Source organism: Pungitius pungitius, chromosome 11 (assembly GCF_949316345.1).
Source record: "Pungitius pungitius chromosome 11, fPunPun2.1, whole genome shotgun sequence".
Lineage (NCBI taxonomy): Eukaryota > Metazoa > Chordata > Actinopteri > Perciformes > Gasterosteidae > Pungitius > Pungitius pungitius.
This window is the reverse complement of record NC_084910.1, coordinates 14,217,822-14,234,636: the sequence shown is the minus strand read 5'-3', so window position 1 is coordinate 14,234,636 and position 16,815 is coordinate 14,217,822. Positions and strand designations below refer to the sequence as shown.

Here is a 16,815-nt window from a genome sequence, read left to right as displayed (position 1 = left end):
ACCACTTCTCGGCTGATTCCACAAACAACAGTTAGGAAAGTCAATTTGCTCTAATTTCATTGGAGGAGAAAGAATGCCAGCGAGCCAGCCAGGTTGAAGCGGTGCTTGACGCGAGTGAGCGTTCGTTAGACATTAAGGGACGCGTGTAATTGGCGAAGTGCCAAATGCTTCCCCCAAAAGATTCCACCCGAGGAGGATTTTCTGTTTCATTAAGCCGTGGTCAGAAATAATAAGACGGCCATCTGTGGACTGAACAAGACGAAGGAGAGAGGGAGGCTCAGTGGGGAAAGTGTTGATGATCAGAAATGGCAGCAACTGCTTCCACTTCTGTCATAGAATATAGATTATTGTTAAAGTGGAGAGACGGATGTCTGTGTGTCTCTTCATGTGATCTGTAATCGTTCTTCCCCTTTTTTCTGTTGTCATCTTGTGTATATGTTTCATTTCATCTTCCCTTCTATCCGTGTTTTATATCATTTTCTGTCCAGCCATAATCACGCCGGCCCGAATCGATGTTCGCTCCTTCTGCCGCTGTGTGAGCGTCTTTTTAGTTCACGGCCTTAATGCATCACACGCACACACACACACATAGACACACACACACACACACACACCAGCTCGCTTTCATGGCCCGTGATCACACGCTGTGGAGCGCCTCAAACGCACGGCGATACGGACACTCTAGACTCACGAGTGCTTACTCATCACGCCGCACGGAGCTTGTGGGCTTTGTTTTTTCAAAGCACTGATCACCGAGGAGGGAACGGCTCACATTTCTGTGCCCCCCCCACCCCCTCCCCCCTCCCCCCTCTCCCCCTCTCACACTGTGTGAGGACGACTTCCTCATTTCTTTCGTGACAACTGGAAGGAGAACGTGACTCATGTGAGATAAGAAGCTGATGGAGTCTCATGGGCCTGACAATGAAGACATGGATGGTGGTTCCATGGCGACGAAAGTCCCCCATCATTTCCAATCAGCTGCCAGTTCAGCATGACTAATGCCCAAATGACATATATATCATTGTCTGATAGGGTCTGTGTTCACACAGGCGTTCTGTGCCCACATACAGTAACAACGGCGGCGTGCAACACACACGGACTCGCGCACGCCAGCTCACGCTTATCTTGTTGGCTGACACCATTTTGCTCTCTAACAATCTTGCTAATTATAATTGTTAATTAATTCCCTGCCAGTGTCCTCATCAGGAGACTAATAACCTACATTTCCATCAATTAGACCTTCAACCCTTCGCTCCCGGTCTCTCCGTCCCACTACGATCGCCCCCTTCGCCCCCCCTCCCCGCCTGCTGCTCCCTCCCCCCCAAGATTGTCCGTAGATCACGTGCACACATGGAGTGTGATTAATTCTGTGTGTATGTGTGGGTTTCTGTGTGTCTGTGTATTAGATAGGGGGGGAGAGGGGGACAACAAACAATCTGTTCTCCACTAAAAATTGGAAAGAAAAGCCGGTTCCCACAATGAAAGCCATCGAGTTGTAGGGTCAAAGGGATAATTGGACATTTTGGGAAATACACTTATTTCACTTCCTTGCTGAGAGTTACAGGAGGAGACTGATGCCGCTCCCGTGTCTGCACAGTTTCTATGGAGCTAGAGCCAGTAGCTGGTTAGCTTAGCTTAGCAAAAAGACTATAAATAGCACATTGATTAGCAACCAAAAATCTCTTGTATGTACACTTGATTTTTGTAGGGATTAAGTGGATCTGTGAGTTTTTAGAGGTGCGGGTGCTTTATGTTTTAAGCTAAGCCAACCAGCTGCTGCTTCTTACACATACCAGATGTGTTTTGTTATCAGCTTTCACAACGGCTCTCGGCAAGAAAGCAAAAGTGTTCAACTTTTTCTTTACAGCTTTGTTTGGGATTCATTAATGAAAGCAATACAAATATTAGAAAGATACACAGTTCCTGTGCCTCAAATAATGCAACACAGATGTTGATATGAACACGTGTGTGTGTGTGTGTCTGTCCTTGACAACGTGAGGGCGATCGATGGACAAACAGGTTTTCCCCTCTAGGTGACTCCTCTTCCCATCGGGCTTAGCTGACCTGGTTTCAGTGCTCAGTCGGATCTCACTTTTGATCTCAGCACAAATTGCAGATGCAATGAAAATGTTTTTAACTGCTCCGTAACAGAAAATATTAACAGCGTTGTTTATTTCACAGGGCTGTTGATTCTTAAGTCACCTGGATTTTCTCCTTGCTCAAAGACTTCTAACCATTCATTTCCTTTTTCTGTTTAGTGGTAACTGCATCTCTGAGGCTCCCTTCTCTGTTCTTCCAGACTCGATTCTCTCTCTCTCTCTCTCTCCCTCTCTCCCCCGTCCTTCCCTCCGTCCATCTGGCACTAGAGGAAGTGAGAGACAGTTGGCGCTTGCTTGTCCATACTGTAATGGTGGCGGCAGAAATGGCAGCTTCTGTCTCATCCGTCCTCCTTCCTGTGCCTCCCTCACCCTCTCCTGAGAGAAGTAACCCAGATTTAAAAATGAATCGCTGCCTCTCTCTCTCTCTATCTCTCCCTCTCTTCCTCTTCCTCTCCCTCTCTCTCTTCCTTTCTGTTGCTACATCTCTCATCTTCCTAGTAAAAACAGGATCAATCTTGGAAAGAGAATACCACCTCTCTGTTTTGTCCTCCTCCTCGCCCTGCCTGTGGGTTAACGGATATCTACCACTTCCCTCTTCTGTCTCTGGTTCATTGAAAACTTGAATCTCTTGAAACGCTTATTGCTTTAGCTTTTTTTTTTTCTTTTTTTAAAGGATTTTATTTTATTTTAAAATTTTGGCTGATTCTTTTTGACTAAAGCACCATTTATCTTGATCTCTTTGAGATCTACAGGTGTGATACCTTACCCTTTCTTTTGAAGTGAGCCCAACAAGGAGAAGAAGGGGAGGAGGAAGAGAAGAAAGCTGTCCTTAAGTCAGGCTATTCCTCCAAAACCGCCCAAAATTCAGGTATTAATTACTTTGTGTTTTTTTGCCATATGCACACATTTTCAGAAAACATATTTCTTGCTTACATTCATTTACAAGTTTCTGTTCCATCCTTCGTCCGCCTACACCATTTTGATTGATTAGTTTCTGCTTCTTTTTTTGAGAAACCATCATTTCATCAGATTTCTGGCATGTTTTTTTTTTTAGTTTTGTTGTTATGGGCATATTTATTTATTCATTAAATCTCTTTGGGGGTTTCATTTATTATTTAAGAAGTGTGCAACTCTTGCGCCACAATCTCAGCAGATGATATTTGCTATTATACATCACGGGCATCACGATCCCTGTAGACATATACATATTATTCAGGTCCAAACTTTAATTCTGAAATGGGACTCGTTGCTAATAGGGGCAGGCTGGAAGTCGACATTGAATACAGGCTCTAATATGGGAGCAGTTTGGGGAGTTGTTGACATGGCAACAGGAGCCACAGTTGACATGATGACCAGGATGTGAGGTTGGTTTAGTCATAGCTGCCAAGGGGATAGAGATATAAGCGGGAGGGGGATGTAGGTACAATGGACACGCCGTATTTAGGACAATCAGTGAGTTGCACTAATCGTTTAGCGTCTCAGAGTCTCTTAGGAGGGTTCTGTCTCCTTATTTGAATTAACCTCCATGTCCTTCATTCAACCATTCTGTTCTCTCTCACCCACACGCCACTATCCCTCCACTCCCTCCGTCTTCTTCTGCACCTCCTCTTCATTCTCGATCTTTCTCTCCATCACGTCATCATGCCTCTCACGTGCCTTTATTACAACTCCTGTTGCCACCGTGACCCATTCCGCCCCCCCCCCCCTCCTCCTCCATCTCCTCAAACCCTGTCCTTGCTTCCTCCCCTCCCTCTCCCTTGTTCAAGGTCTCCCGCCTGTACAACTAGACCGTCCTCACTGACTCTCCCCTTTCTACTGTATCCTTCAGGCAACATGTCCATCCCAGTCTCCCCTCCCCCATCCCTCTCCCCGCTGACGCTGGCTTCTCCAACGCCGGCGACCTCCCCCGGTGTCTCCCCGCTGCCGTCGCCCCTCTCCCCCCCAGCCCGGGTGCCTGTGTTCCAGAGGAGGGGGGCACTCAAACACAAGAGGATTGTCGAGGTGAAAGACCACCAGTTCACTGCCCGCTTCTTCAAGCAGCCCACCTTCTGCAGCCACTGCACTGACTTCATCTGGTAACACACACACACACACACACACAGCTGCGCATTTACACAGAAACCAACTTAGCAGTCCGTAAGCCGCCTCCTCATGCATCCCACTACTCAGCCTTACTTTCGTTGAACTCCTTCTCTCTTAAACCTGCCTGCTGGAGAACCAGCCTACCACAGTGACCTGATCGGATCACACATCCTCACCTTCAGCCCACACAGCACAGCAGTTACTTAAGCAGCTTCATCACACACATGCAGACCCACGGAGACACACGAGCCAGATTGCAATTAGGACATTTTTGGCCAGCAACAGTACATGTGCACGTGCACAAACACACGCATGCAGCGGCGTGGGAAGAATAATTTAGATGTTTAAGAAAACTCTTTGGTATTTCAAAGATGTGGATGTGGAACTCATAAATCCACCCTAGAATCTGTCTAAATGTAGACTGTTACGCATGAACAAAGCTCCAAAAATGCTGTATCTTTCGATTCCCATAATGCCACTCAGTGGAAACTTAAATTAGATCCTGCCCATTTGTGTTAGTGTTTCAGACCTAGCCAAGCTCCTGCAGTGCCAAAAAAGACATTATGGAATTATCAAAGGTAAAATTGGTGGAGTGTACCGTAAATACCACAACATCAGAATGCGATAGAAAGTCCTGCATTCAGAAATGCTCCAAAAAACTTTTGACAGTGAACATTTTTAGTCTAAGTAATGAAATTAACTTTGGTCAATAAAACTAATTAAAACTGCAGCGTTGTATTTGATGAGGTTAATAAAGGACAAACATGTTATTAAGTGGTGGGCATGGCAAACGAAATCAAGTTAAAGGGCCAATGGCTGCAAGCGCTACTGAGGTGGAGCACTTGGGCTCAAGTAAAGAATAACCATGCAAATAACCATGCAGATAGCTTGTTCTCCCAGTGAAGCTGTGTGTGTGTGTGTGTGTGTGTTTGGACATATGGTGGTGCTGTATGTTGGACACAGGGCGGTGCATTTGCCAGTAGCCTCTGGGTGGCTTTCATGACATTTCTCCAACTGTCTTGGCTGCAGCAGCAGCACAGTTCAGGGTGAAAAAGATGGTTTCCTTCCCACAGAGTGTTAGAGCAGCAGCTCTCAATATGGGTATCGTCGCCCCTGCAGGCTATTGGTAGATTAATTAAAAGACTTTCGAAACGATTGCGACCATTTTTGAAGTGTAACTTTTGTGAATATAGAGTCAGGCTCTAAAGGGGTTTGGGTTGTGCCGTGTGTGGCTCCTTCACTTATCGTCAACGTTTCAACTGGAATTTTGCCATGTTCATAGTTCAGAGTCCCTGACCTGCTGCTCTCAATGGTCATAAATCAAACTGATCAAAGGGCAGATCTAACAGGTATTTTATACTGCAGATGTTCACACGTATTTTAGTAGACGAATTGGTTGTACTAACGACAGCAATGGTGACATATTTATTAGGGTTCTTTCTGGTTTTTATGGCACCTGTTTTTTTCAAATTGCATAGGTTTTTCATTGCATCATTAAACTTGAAATGCATTAAATTCCCTGTGATATCTGGCCAAGAAGCAACAGTATCAGTCCGCTCCAAACCTTCATCTTTGGACCTCTAATGCTCTCTGCTGGTCAAAAAGCAGAACTGACCTAACACACTGAGGCTGCTGCAGACAGAGACTTGGGTTGCATGTTGATCAAGGATCAGATCACCCTGTGCAAACCAATCTTTAGTTATTACCCAGACAAATAGTGAAACATTTCGATCAGTGATTATGGTCAGTTTCCTGTGAACCTCTGGGAAGCTCTCAGCGGCGTTTTGTTTGTCTGCCTTTCTAATCAAAACTTGATTCACAGCAGGCGAGCTGCTGAGTGGACACTTTGGTGAATCAATGGCTTTAATTATTCAATTAAAGCTCTTAGGAGACATTGGAAACTAGCCAACACAGCAGTTCTTAAAACAGGAGAGTTTTGTTAGTGTGTGTGTGTGTGTGTGTGTGACAATGATTGACACCACTTGACCTGATCAGCAGTGTGACTTAAAGAATAAAAAGACACACAAACTTCACACACAATGGCTTTGTTTATCAACTGGGTCTCGGTGGGTCTCAACTTTGTGCCTGAATGTGTATTGTAAGAGAATATTGCAGCAGCACTATCTGTCTTGGCAGTGCAATCTACACTCTGCTGGCTTGGAAACAACATGTTTTTACTTTTGTCTCTTAATCCTTGTGCCTTTTTCACTCAGGGGCATCGGCAAACAGGGATTCCAATGCCAAGGTAAAGATGAAATCAGTTATTCCCTTTTTCTGCCGTAGATAATCTCCTCCGTTCATTTTCCCACTGGCTGTTGTTCTCCGCGTTTTTCTTCCAGTTTGCAGCTTTGTGGTTCACAAAAGATGTCACGAGTTTGTGACCTTCACTTGTCCTGGCTCTGTGGCGGGCCCCAAACCAGATGTGAGCAGATGTGCCGTTACTTTCACGTTCCTTTTTACTCCCTGCTTTCGGCTTCAGTCGAGGGTTCAGCCCGTCGCCATCACAACCGCCGTCCTCTCGATGCCTGGAACACATGTGCATGACTCATCTGTCTGTCCGTGCACAAGTCACCCTGCAAGGCCCCCGGAGATGAAGCGAGTTGGAGATAGAGAGTGGAGGAGATGCGGGTGGAGGGGGGCTGATAAGAGACGGAAGAGAGAGAGAGAGTAACTGACGGCCTTCCTTTCTGTGATATTTTGAGGATTTGTCTGCTTGTTTTCTTATGCCAGCCGTATTAAGTGCCTCGGAAAATCAGGTCAAGGGGAGCATGTGTGTGACAAAAGGAAAGGAAGCAAGAGTGACAAGAAGACACACACAGAGAGGAGAAACCGCGTGATGGCGTATTTAAATAGCGCCTCAGAGGGAAAAACATTTTGGGAGAAGTTGGTGTGTGGAGAGCGGCGGCGGCGGGGTCTGATGAGCTGTGGGGAGATAAAAATGATTCATCCCTCTCTGCACAGCATACACACACACACAGGCACACAGGCACACAGCCTAGATGCACTCTCATTTATATGTCCTCTCCCAGTGGAGGAATCTAATTGGTTTGTCCATGAATACCCCACTCAACATCTCTCCACTAATCATACTCATGCATTTACATGTGTGAATGTCTGTGCGTTTGCAGTTTCCGCCATGGTCACGCTGTATGTGTGTTTGTGTGTGTGTGTGTGTGTGTGTGTGTGTGTGTTTGTGTGTTTTCAATGCAGGTTTATCTGTGTGTTGTGTTTCAGGACCTGAAGACTCAACACATGTTTAAGGTGCAGACTTACTCCAGTCCCACCTTCTGCGACCACTGCGGCTCGCTTCTGTACGGACTCATACACCAGGGCATGAAATGTGGCTGTGAGTTTCACTACACACAGCAATCTGTGTGCGTTAGATGGTAATCAGTCCACACATGTACACTATTGGGATTCGCCTCCCTGCCGGGGAAGTAGAACTGCAGCCAGACAAAATTCGATTTTAAAATTTGGAGTTGACTTTGTTATGTTTATGTTTTGGGGTATTTGGGGAAATACACTTATTCCCTTCTTTGCGGAGAATTGGATTAGGAGTTTGGAAACCAGCGGAGCCTCCACAAAGTGACTGTGTCTGGCAGAGAAATAGTCAAACACAACCTCTTGTAAAATTGAGTTTATAACATGTGCATTAGTGAGCTGTCGAGTTGCAGACACAGTTTTGTTTCCTTCAGACGGTCAGACGAGCACTCATCCCCGTTTTCCCATCTCTAAGCTACGCTAAGCTAAGCTAAGCAGTGGCTTGCTTGAGACTTATGATTACCTTAAGACCTAAGGTACCACACACACTAGATTTGTGTATAAAGAAAAAATAATATATACTTAGCCTTTTGTTTAGCAGTCAATGCGATACATTGATTTGTTCTTAACTTGCTGTCATCTGTCACCTATACATACAAACTGTGAGGTTGTGACATGAACGTCCATCGACGATGTGAGACCAGCGTTCCCAGTCTGTGTGGCCAAGACCACACAGAGAAGAGAGGAAGGATCCACCTTACCGTCAGAGGAGAGAAGGAGGATGTCTTTGTCACAGGTGAGAGGACCACTCAAACAAATAGGAGGATTTCACAGGTAACGAAGGATTTATCCCTCTGCTCTTCGTTCTTTCTCTCCAGTGCGGGAGGCTCGTAACCTGATGCCCATGGACCCAAACGGCCTGTCGGACCCGTACGTCAAACTGAAATTGATTCCAGACCCAAAGAGCCACAGCAAACAGAAGACCAAGACCATCCGCTCAACACTCAATCCCATCTGGAACGAGAGTTTCACCTTGTGAGAACCTTGATGATGATTTGTATATTTAAGCATTTTTTTTCCAATATTCAGGAGAATATATGTATTTGGAAATTGCCTTTGAAATCAGGATCATCTTTAAAAGATTTCCTTCTGTGTCTCCCTAGCTCAGTGCGCGGCCCCCAGTGGGACAGGCGTCTCTCTGTGGAGGTGTGGGACTGGGACCGCACGTCCAGGAACGATTTCATGGGAGCGCTGTCGTTCGGAGTGAGTGAGATCTTCAGGCGCCCCATCAGCGGCTGGTTCAAGCTGCTGGCCCAAGACGAGGGAGAGTACTACAACATCCCCGTGCCGGACCCAGACCTGGAGGTAACGGAACGTACCTCGTTATGGCCGGTCGGTCTCTACTAATGTGGACCAAATGGTCGCTTCGCCAATGTTTTAACCATGTTTATGACCCTTCGCCCCCAAGCCTTGGCCATTACCTACATGTATTATACAACAGCTGCCACAACTCACACCGGGTCGTGATCTTGAACCCATTATATCTGAGAAAACAAACAGGAAGATTTATGCCCGATGTTGAAGCTACCTAATTGGATAGCAGATTAGATGTGGTCCACTCCCTCCACGTTATGCCGTGTCTCCACCAGGGTGCAGGATTGTTCTGGCTGTCTGTCATCGTAAAAACTGAGCCTGTCACGTTTTGTGTCCTGCAGGAGCCTCAGTTGGACGGCACCACGCCGTCTCTGCCTCAGGCGCTCCCCGCAGCGCTGACCGAACCGTTCCCAGCGGCTCTGTCCCCGAGCCCCTCACCGTCCTGTCCACCGGTCCACGCCCCCGGCCCCGCCAAGGTCCAAGTGGGCATCCTGGACTTCAACTTCCTCATGGTGCTGGGCAAAGGCAGCTTCGGCAAGGTGAACACAGCGAGTGTCGTCTCCTGCGCGTGAACCCCCGACCCAACAGCTGTCAGATAAAAGAGGCTGTTCAAGCGACAAAGATTGGTATTGGCTTTAAACGATTTGAAGGAGCCGACCTTCAAGTGGCATTTCATGCAGCGGCTCGTGAGCGGAATTTCTCTGAGGAAAATAACGTTCCCCACTAACATGCTCGTTGTGTCTCCTACTACTGCCGAATGATTCATTTAACCCTCCTATTGTGTGGTCAGCAGTCGTGAGGCCTGGCTGGCTGGCTCCCTACGGTCCTCCTGGAGGTGTTCATGTCAAGGGAGCCTCTGCTCTCCGTTGTCTCTCTTTCATTCCCCAGTAGATGAGGCATAATGAGGAGAGTGGAGTTTGGAGCCCTTCCTCCTCCTCTGATTCTCCCCTGTGCTGTTTTGTAACTGTCAGAGGAGAGTCTACAGAGGACAAGAGAAATAGACTCAACTTACGTAAGATGGGAGGGAGAAAAAAAAGCGACCCAAGAAAGGAAAGACCGGCCCCGGCGCTACTGAGTGAGAAAAAGTGAGGAGAAGAAGAAGAGGGAAGGATTACTGTACTTTGGGAAATGACTAAATGACCACGAGGAAGTTGGGTAACAAGAAAACAGAAAGAGGGAAAAGTAGATGATTGTATTAGTGAGATCTGTTCCTGTTCTAGAGGGGGATGAGTTCCATTTTTCATGGGAACACGAAGCAGAGCAGGAGACAAGATCACACGGGAAGGGGCGGGATTTCACCAGTGGGACTGCACACACACTCAGACACACACACACACACACACACACACACACACACACACACACATAGAACATTCACATGTACAGCACCATTGTGTAATCACATTGGATTCTGAAAATTACACCATGTAATTTTTTTCTGCTTTTCCCCACTATTTCAAAGTAAAGTCAGATCCTCTGTTCCAGAAAAGAGCATGTGACCGATACAGCCTCTCTCCTGAAAGCTATGACATCACTGACTGCAACCCGCAGGCCACCAATTTGACACGAGTGAAAATAGCCGCTGAAAGTGTTTTCAAGGTCTGATAAGGAGGTCCAAATGTTCACTCATTTGTGTATGTGATGGAATAACTTCCGTCCGGGCTCAGCACGGCAAGTAATATTATCCATTCAATGCGCACACTGTTGGAAATGTGCCTAAAAAGCACATCATTCTTTTTAAAACAGCTGAACTAGTTGTCTCCTAACTAGAGCACCATGTCTCTCATAACACAATGACCTAAAAAAAAAAAACAGCAGCAGCATCACAGTACGTGCAGGATTCCACCTGGAGAGGTGAGTTTGATGCGCACTGTGACTATGAGAGGAATTTTGAATGAAAAAAAAGGCTCTTTTTTAGCTGTTGTTGGTAAGGATTGTGTTCAGCAGGTTGAAGACGCTCCGCAGCTGCTTTTACGATGCTTCGGGGTTCTTTTGTCATGTGACAGTAGCGCTCTCTGCATTGCCTTGTCGGTGCAGGTGCTGCTGGCGGAGGAGCGAGGCAGCGAGCGCCTGTTTGCCGTGAAAGTGTTGAAGAAGGACGTTCTCTTCCAGGACGAGGACACAGAGAGCGCCATGGTGGAGAGGAGGGTTCTGGCGCTTTCCTCTCGCCCTCACTTCCTCACATCTCTCTACTGCGCCTTCCAGACTGAGGTGTGTGTGTGTGTGTGTGTCTGTGTGTGTGGTGGGTATACAGGGCTCCTAAACCTGCCTGCCATTCTGGCCTCGTAGTCCTCCCGGGGTCGTTTCAATAAAGGCTGCCTGAAAATTTCAATTAATTAATTCATTAATTAGTTTGCTTTCTTTAATAAGGTCCTTGGTCCTGGAGGAGGTTTTAACAGATTGCTGTTTAATTTGGACAAGAGGTGATTATGAATGAGGAGTATGTACAGTATATTCATGTGTGTATGGGGGGGGGGGGTTGTTTTTGCAGGACCGTCTGTATTATGTGATGGAATACGTCAATGGAGGAGACCTGATGTTTCACATTCAGATAGTCGGCAAGTTCAAAGAGCCCCATGCAGCGTATGTAGTCGAAAAGCTCCCTTCTTTCACCTTTAAGAATGATGTTCATCTGAGGCGTCTCATTTCCTGCCTACCTTTCATCCTCTGTTGCTTTACATACACGCTCCTCTCTCAACTCATGAAAAGTGATCAAATGTCATACCGGCCCTTCCCCCCCCCCCCCCCCCCCCCGGCTCTCTCCTCCCACTTATCTCCTCTTTTTCTATCTACATTTTCCGTCTTGCTGGCTTTTCATCTAATCAATAATCTTTGATCATCTGAAACTACTTCTTACCCTGTTGCTCATTCCCAGCTCTCCTTCTTTGTCTTTAATCCTTTCATCTACTTGGTTTCTTTCCCTTTCATCAACGTCTCAAATTTCCTCTCCTCTCTCTGCGCTAAAAACCTTGGACCAATTTTCGGAAGGATAAAGCAACCAGTGGTGAACCCCCTCCTTCTCCCGTCTGCCTCCAGGTTTTATGCAGCAGAGATAGCGGTCGGCCTCTTCTTCCTGCACAGCAAGGGCATCATCTACAGGTAGAGGAGAGAGCCTCTGACACGGCCCGGTTCGGGTTCTGTCACCGTCCGATGACCGGCAGCCGAGTGATGCGTCTGCTCTCTCTCAGGGATCTGAAGCTGGACAACGTGCTGCTGGACAGCGAGGGCCACATAAAGATTGCCGACTTCGGGATGTGCAGGGAGGGCCTGCTGGAGGGCGACACCACGCGCACCTTCTGCGGCACCCCTGACTACATCGCCCCTGAGGTACGCCGAGCCCTGCTCTCACGCGGTGGCCCACTGAACTCCCCTCGTGTGTTAGAACCATCATGCCCCCCGCCCCCCTCCCCGCCTCCCCTCGTCTTCCCCTCTTTGCTTGCTCGACCTCTTTCCTGCATTGCAGCACGGCGGCGGGACGCTCCGCTGAGGCCCCCCCTCGTCCACGCCGTCCTTTCTGACCATCTTAGAAAGAATGAGCTGCACCTGATTCCATTAGTAATGGCGTGTGCCTGCGCGATGGGGACATTGAATGGACATAACGGTCGTCCTTCAGAGCCCTCGTGTTACCGTTTTTTCTTTCTCTTACTGTAATTGACTTAAGGTGATTGACTCCCTTGAGAATAACAAAAAACCCTGCAACTTAATCTCCAAAGGATTTCATCGACGAGGAGGCATATTTTCGAAATGCTGCATTGTTTGCTGCATAAGGTTTGACGGCTGTCGTTTGTATCCTGTGTGGGTTTGTGTGTGTGTGTGTGTGTGTGTGTGTGCGTGTGCGTGCGTGCGTGGGACAGACAGCGACTTAAGTAGATGTTCAGCTCGCTGGGTTCATGGACTTGTAGTTCTCGTAGCAGACGGGCCCAGTGCAGAGAGACAGAGAAGACGTGACTGTTGTGCACGTCTTTGGTATCGTAAACCTCGCTATGGCACCCCTGGGTATTGACTCTGTTATGTAAACACCCATTGATTCTCCCGCATCTGCCATTTTGGGAGAGATACGATATATTTCCCCAGGGGCTGGGAATGGTTCCCTCGTATGCCCCTGCCCCCCCCCCTACTCCGAGCCCCCCACAAATCCAGAGTCATGTGTTGATTTTTTCCTTTCGGAGCTCATTCATACATTTACCCTCCCTAATACCACTCTCTCTCTCTCTCTCTGTGATGTAGCTGCACATCCGCTTGGAGCCAACTGCTACAACGGCGCTTTTCTCTCTCTCTCTCTCTCTCTCTCTCTCTCTCTCGCCCTCTTGCTTCTACTTCTTCATCTCCACGCTGCCGATCCCTCTGACCTCCTCTGATGTTTCTCTCCACCCTTTTCAGATCGTGGCATATCAGCCCTATGATAAAGCAGTGGACTGGTGGTCCTACGGAGTTCTGCTGTACGAAATGCTGGCGGGACAGGTAACAAAAGAGCCGTGTGCACAGAGCCTTGAGCCTGCAGTGCTTTCTCCTTTGTAATCACTTCAAAGGACTCTCAAGAGAACTTTGATTTCAACATATTTGCTTTGAATTTTCCCACAGGTTACTCTGTTTTTTTTCCATTTTCTCTCTTTTGCTTCCAGCCACCATTCGATGGTATTGACGAGGAGGAGCTGTTTCAGTCCATCATGGAGCAGAGTGTGGTTTACCCAAAAAGCCTCACTCGTGAAGCTGTCTCCATCTGCAAGGGAGTAAGCTGACGTTTTCCTGACTCGTGTACCTTTTAGCACAAAGACACTTAGGACTATGGCAAATGTAATTCAGGTAATCAGAAATGACGTCTTCTGCTATTCAAATAAATACCAAACAGGTTAAACATGCACTGACTAATTCAAGTAATGGTGCATCGTTTCAGGAAATGCACCCATTTGTTGTCTTGCTCAGAGAGATGAAAGGAGCAATGCCACTCTCACATGGGAGCAAGCAGCCATCAACTTAGAGACTTAGAGACTGGAAACAGAGCTGGCCGGACTCATTAATCAATACGTTGTGTCTTCTTTGATTAATTTGCACAGAAATGTTTGTCATATATATACATTTGATATATATATATATATATACATATATATAGGGGACAAAGAGAAGCAGAGCACATATGTTTAGGTACCCCATTGTTTACACAATATTTTGGGGTTTTTTATTCCACTTTTTCACCTTCTCGTCCATAATCTTTCCCAAGCTCCTGACGAAGCACCCGGCCAAGCGCCTGGGCGGGGGGGAGGATGCCGAGACCGAGATCAAGGAGCATCCATTCTTCCGCTGGATTGACTGGGACCGCCTGGAGAGGCTGGAGATCCAGGCGCCCTTCAAGCCCAGAACTGTCAGTTGACCAGAAGACTCTGTAGACTCTTCTTCTCTGTTTTTTTTTGTTCATTCTCCTTCTTGCCTTCTCTTCCTTCCTCGTCCTCTCTCTCCAAGGACACTTTTAGGGAATTGAAGCTGTCACTTTCTTCCATCTGTCTCCTTTCTCTCAGAGACTCCCACACCCCCCCCAGCATGTGTCTGTCACTCAGCCGCCCTCCTTGGGTTGGCCATTTCTCCCCCTCTCACCCTCCTCTCAGTCCAAATGGCCGTGTCCCTCCCTCCCTCCATCTTCCCTGTCTCTTTAATCTCTTTCATCCCCACTGATAGTTTCTAGAGATGAGCTTTGAGCGCTCGGGAACAGACAGTCCAGTCATAACAGGCAGGACCCCCTGACCTTGGGGTCCCGCCTACTCCTGCTATATGTAAATGGTCCGTCATCATTAGCCCACCGCACGCCAATTTTCGGCCCCGCTGGCCGAGAGCGAGATGTGCTTTGGGTGAGCTGAGTACGCTCCGGGGTTAGAGGCCAGACACATTAGCCAAATGATATTCACATCGCCCAGCGTAGCGGCTGTCAGGGAGCAGCAAAGGAGACGTGAGCGGCTTTTTTTTGCTCCACCGTAGGTGTGGAAGAGGGTTCCTCAGAGAGAAAACGAGGGGGTGGGTGAGAAAAAGAGAGGCGTCGGTAGAGTCTTTTTATGATTGCGTTCTTTGTTTCAGGGGGAAGATAATTGCGTGTGTGAGTGTGTTTGTATACAATCAATATTTATCACAACTGTGTGCAAGTGCAGGCTGATATTCTCCTCTTCTTCATCAGGGTGGAAGGAAAGGAGAAAACTTTGACAACTTCTTCACAGCAGCGGCGCCGGCGCTGACTCCCTCTGACCCGGATGTGCTAGCAGCCATCGACCAGGAGGACTTCCAGGGCTTCACCTTCCAAAACCCCGACTTTGCCCCCTCGCCACTCACGGCTGTTTGAAAATGGCTTCCAAAGCGGCTCCAACAACACCTCTATCAAAATACCCCGTTCATCCCCATAATGGTAGTTTTATAGGGAAAATAAATCTTCGAAGATGAGAACTAGCGGCGAGTATTCAAGACATCCCGTAACCAAATACTGACGTTTACAAGAAAAAGCCAAGACACCTTTATATTTAAGCACTCTCTTTGTTGGATGCATTGGATATATTACAGTATATATATATATATATATATTGATAGTCACAGAATATGTTTTAGCCACACAAACAAAGCCTGGATAATACCATTGAATGTCATGTTAGAGGTTTTTGGGAGACAACCCTTGACTCGGTAAAGGATGTAATGCATGCAGTGTTTTTAGAATGAATTGCTTTGACACACTAGATTTATATAGCTGTAGATTTTTCAAATAATTATACACGTGTAAACCAATTCATCTCAAACGTTCCCCGTGAGTATTAAAAATGGTTTAGTGATGTGAGAATTTTAAAGTTTTTTTTTTTTTCACACACAGGTCACATAGCTGGTCAAATGTTTGTTAGCAGGTTTATTCTAGTGGAATCGTGTGTTCTCCACAGTACAGGGATTGAGCATCACAACCACCCCAATGTGTCTTACTGAAAGTGGGTGTTGACACTTTGACCACAATTCAAACTGAGCGAGTGGTCTCTTTCGGTGGAAGAGCTCAGTCAGTTTGTTCTGGCCCCCGGCTCCAACCCTGAATTTAACATCACACCGGTGACCTCAGATGACCCCTCCCCTGCTACGCTGAAACAACGCAGCCCCTCCCTGCTCTGCCTGACTCTATTGTCACTGCCACGTTTTTTTTCTATTATTTTTCACCGAGCTTTTGCCGCTAACTGCGTTGCAATACAGAATCGTCGTGCTTATCGATGCCCTCTTAGATCTACACTGAACTATGGAAATACAGTCTTTGAAAATACACGTTTAATCATGTTTTCAAGATGCTTCATACAGTTCCAAAGTAATTCATCATTTTTGACGTGTGAGCCGGCAAGCTTTTTGCCGCGTTATGACGCACTCGCAGCATTGATTGGGCATAATTAGAAGTGAGCCTCACTTGGACTGTTCAATACATGGAAAACTGATAGCAGGGCTGTCATTAAGCGCTATCTGAGCAGGGCTGGCTATCAAACATACCGTTTAATAATCCCCTTCCAGCGCTCTTATCTCACAAACCAGCCAGTTGTTTCACACACAAATCAGTTTTCTTTGACTCATCTTTATTTTAAATTCTATGTCAGCATATCGGTGATTACAACCATCTCTCATCCAGCGGAATAACATCTGGCAGTGCGCATGTGTGTCCCTTTTAAAATGGACAGCTATAAAAGTTCAGAGCAGTTGATCTGATGGCTCAGCTCAGTTTGGCTTGAGGTCAAGTGTCACAAGATTTCAAGGCGATAGATGAAACAACCGATAATAAAACAAAGGAAAATGTATGTGTCTGTCAGAGTGAACTTCTGTGTTTTTTTTCTGCTGGAATAAAGAACATCAAAATAAAAACATTTAAAAAACACAAAGTGTTTCATTGCGATGGTGTGCGAGGCTGCTGAGAAATAAACATGCAGAGCCTCTCGCTTGGTCTCCTCCTCACGCCTCTGTGTCACGCTCGCTCCCTCACTTTCACACACACTCACACTCAAAACTGCAA

At 46.9% G+C, this 16,815-nt stretch overlaps 1 protein-coding gene across 4 annotated transcripts; it reads left to right on the top strand.

The window, feature by feature from the left end:
• The first annotated feature begins 1,835 nt into the window (after positions 1–1,835).
• prkcg (protein kinase C, gamma) lies at positions 1,836–16,678 on the top strand. 4 transcript variants are annotated; one of them, XM_037455201.2, is made up of 18 exons: positions 1,836–2,483; positions 2,880–2,967; positions 3,928–4,174; positions 6,395–6,426; positions 6,521–6,603; positions 7,416–7,527; positions 8,110–8,238; positions 8,321–8,477; positions 8,606–8,807; positions 9,158–9,355; positions 10,854–11,027; positions 11,308–11,399; positions 11,853–11,915; positions 12,005–12,143; positions 13,197–13,277; positions 13,439–13,546; positions 14,035–14,175; positions 14,977–16,678. In XM_037455201.2, exons 3-18 carry the CDS (start codon positions 3,933–3,935, stop codon positions 15,136–15,138), a joined length of 2,115 nt encoding a protein of 704 aa, XP_037311098.2. In that variant the 5' UTR covers positions 1,836–2,483; positions 2,880–2,967; positions 3,928–3,932; the 3' UTR covers positions 15,139–16,678. The 4 variants fall into 4 exon arrangements, with proteins under 4 accessions (XP_037311098.2, XP_037311099.2, XP_037311097.2 ...); XM_037455202.2 differs by having other exon boundaries at positions 1,836–2,664; XM_037455200.2 differs by having other exon boundaries at positions 1,836–2,705.
• Positions 16,679–16,815: the final 137 nt, after the last annotated feature.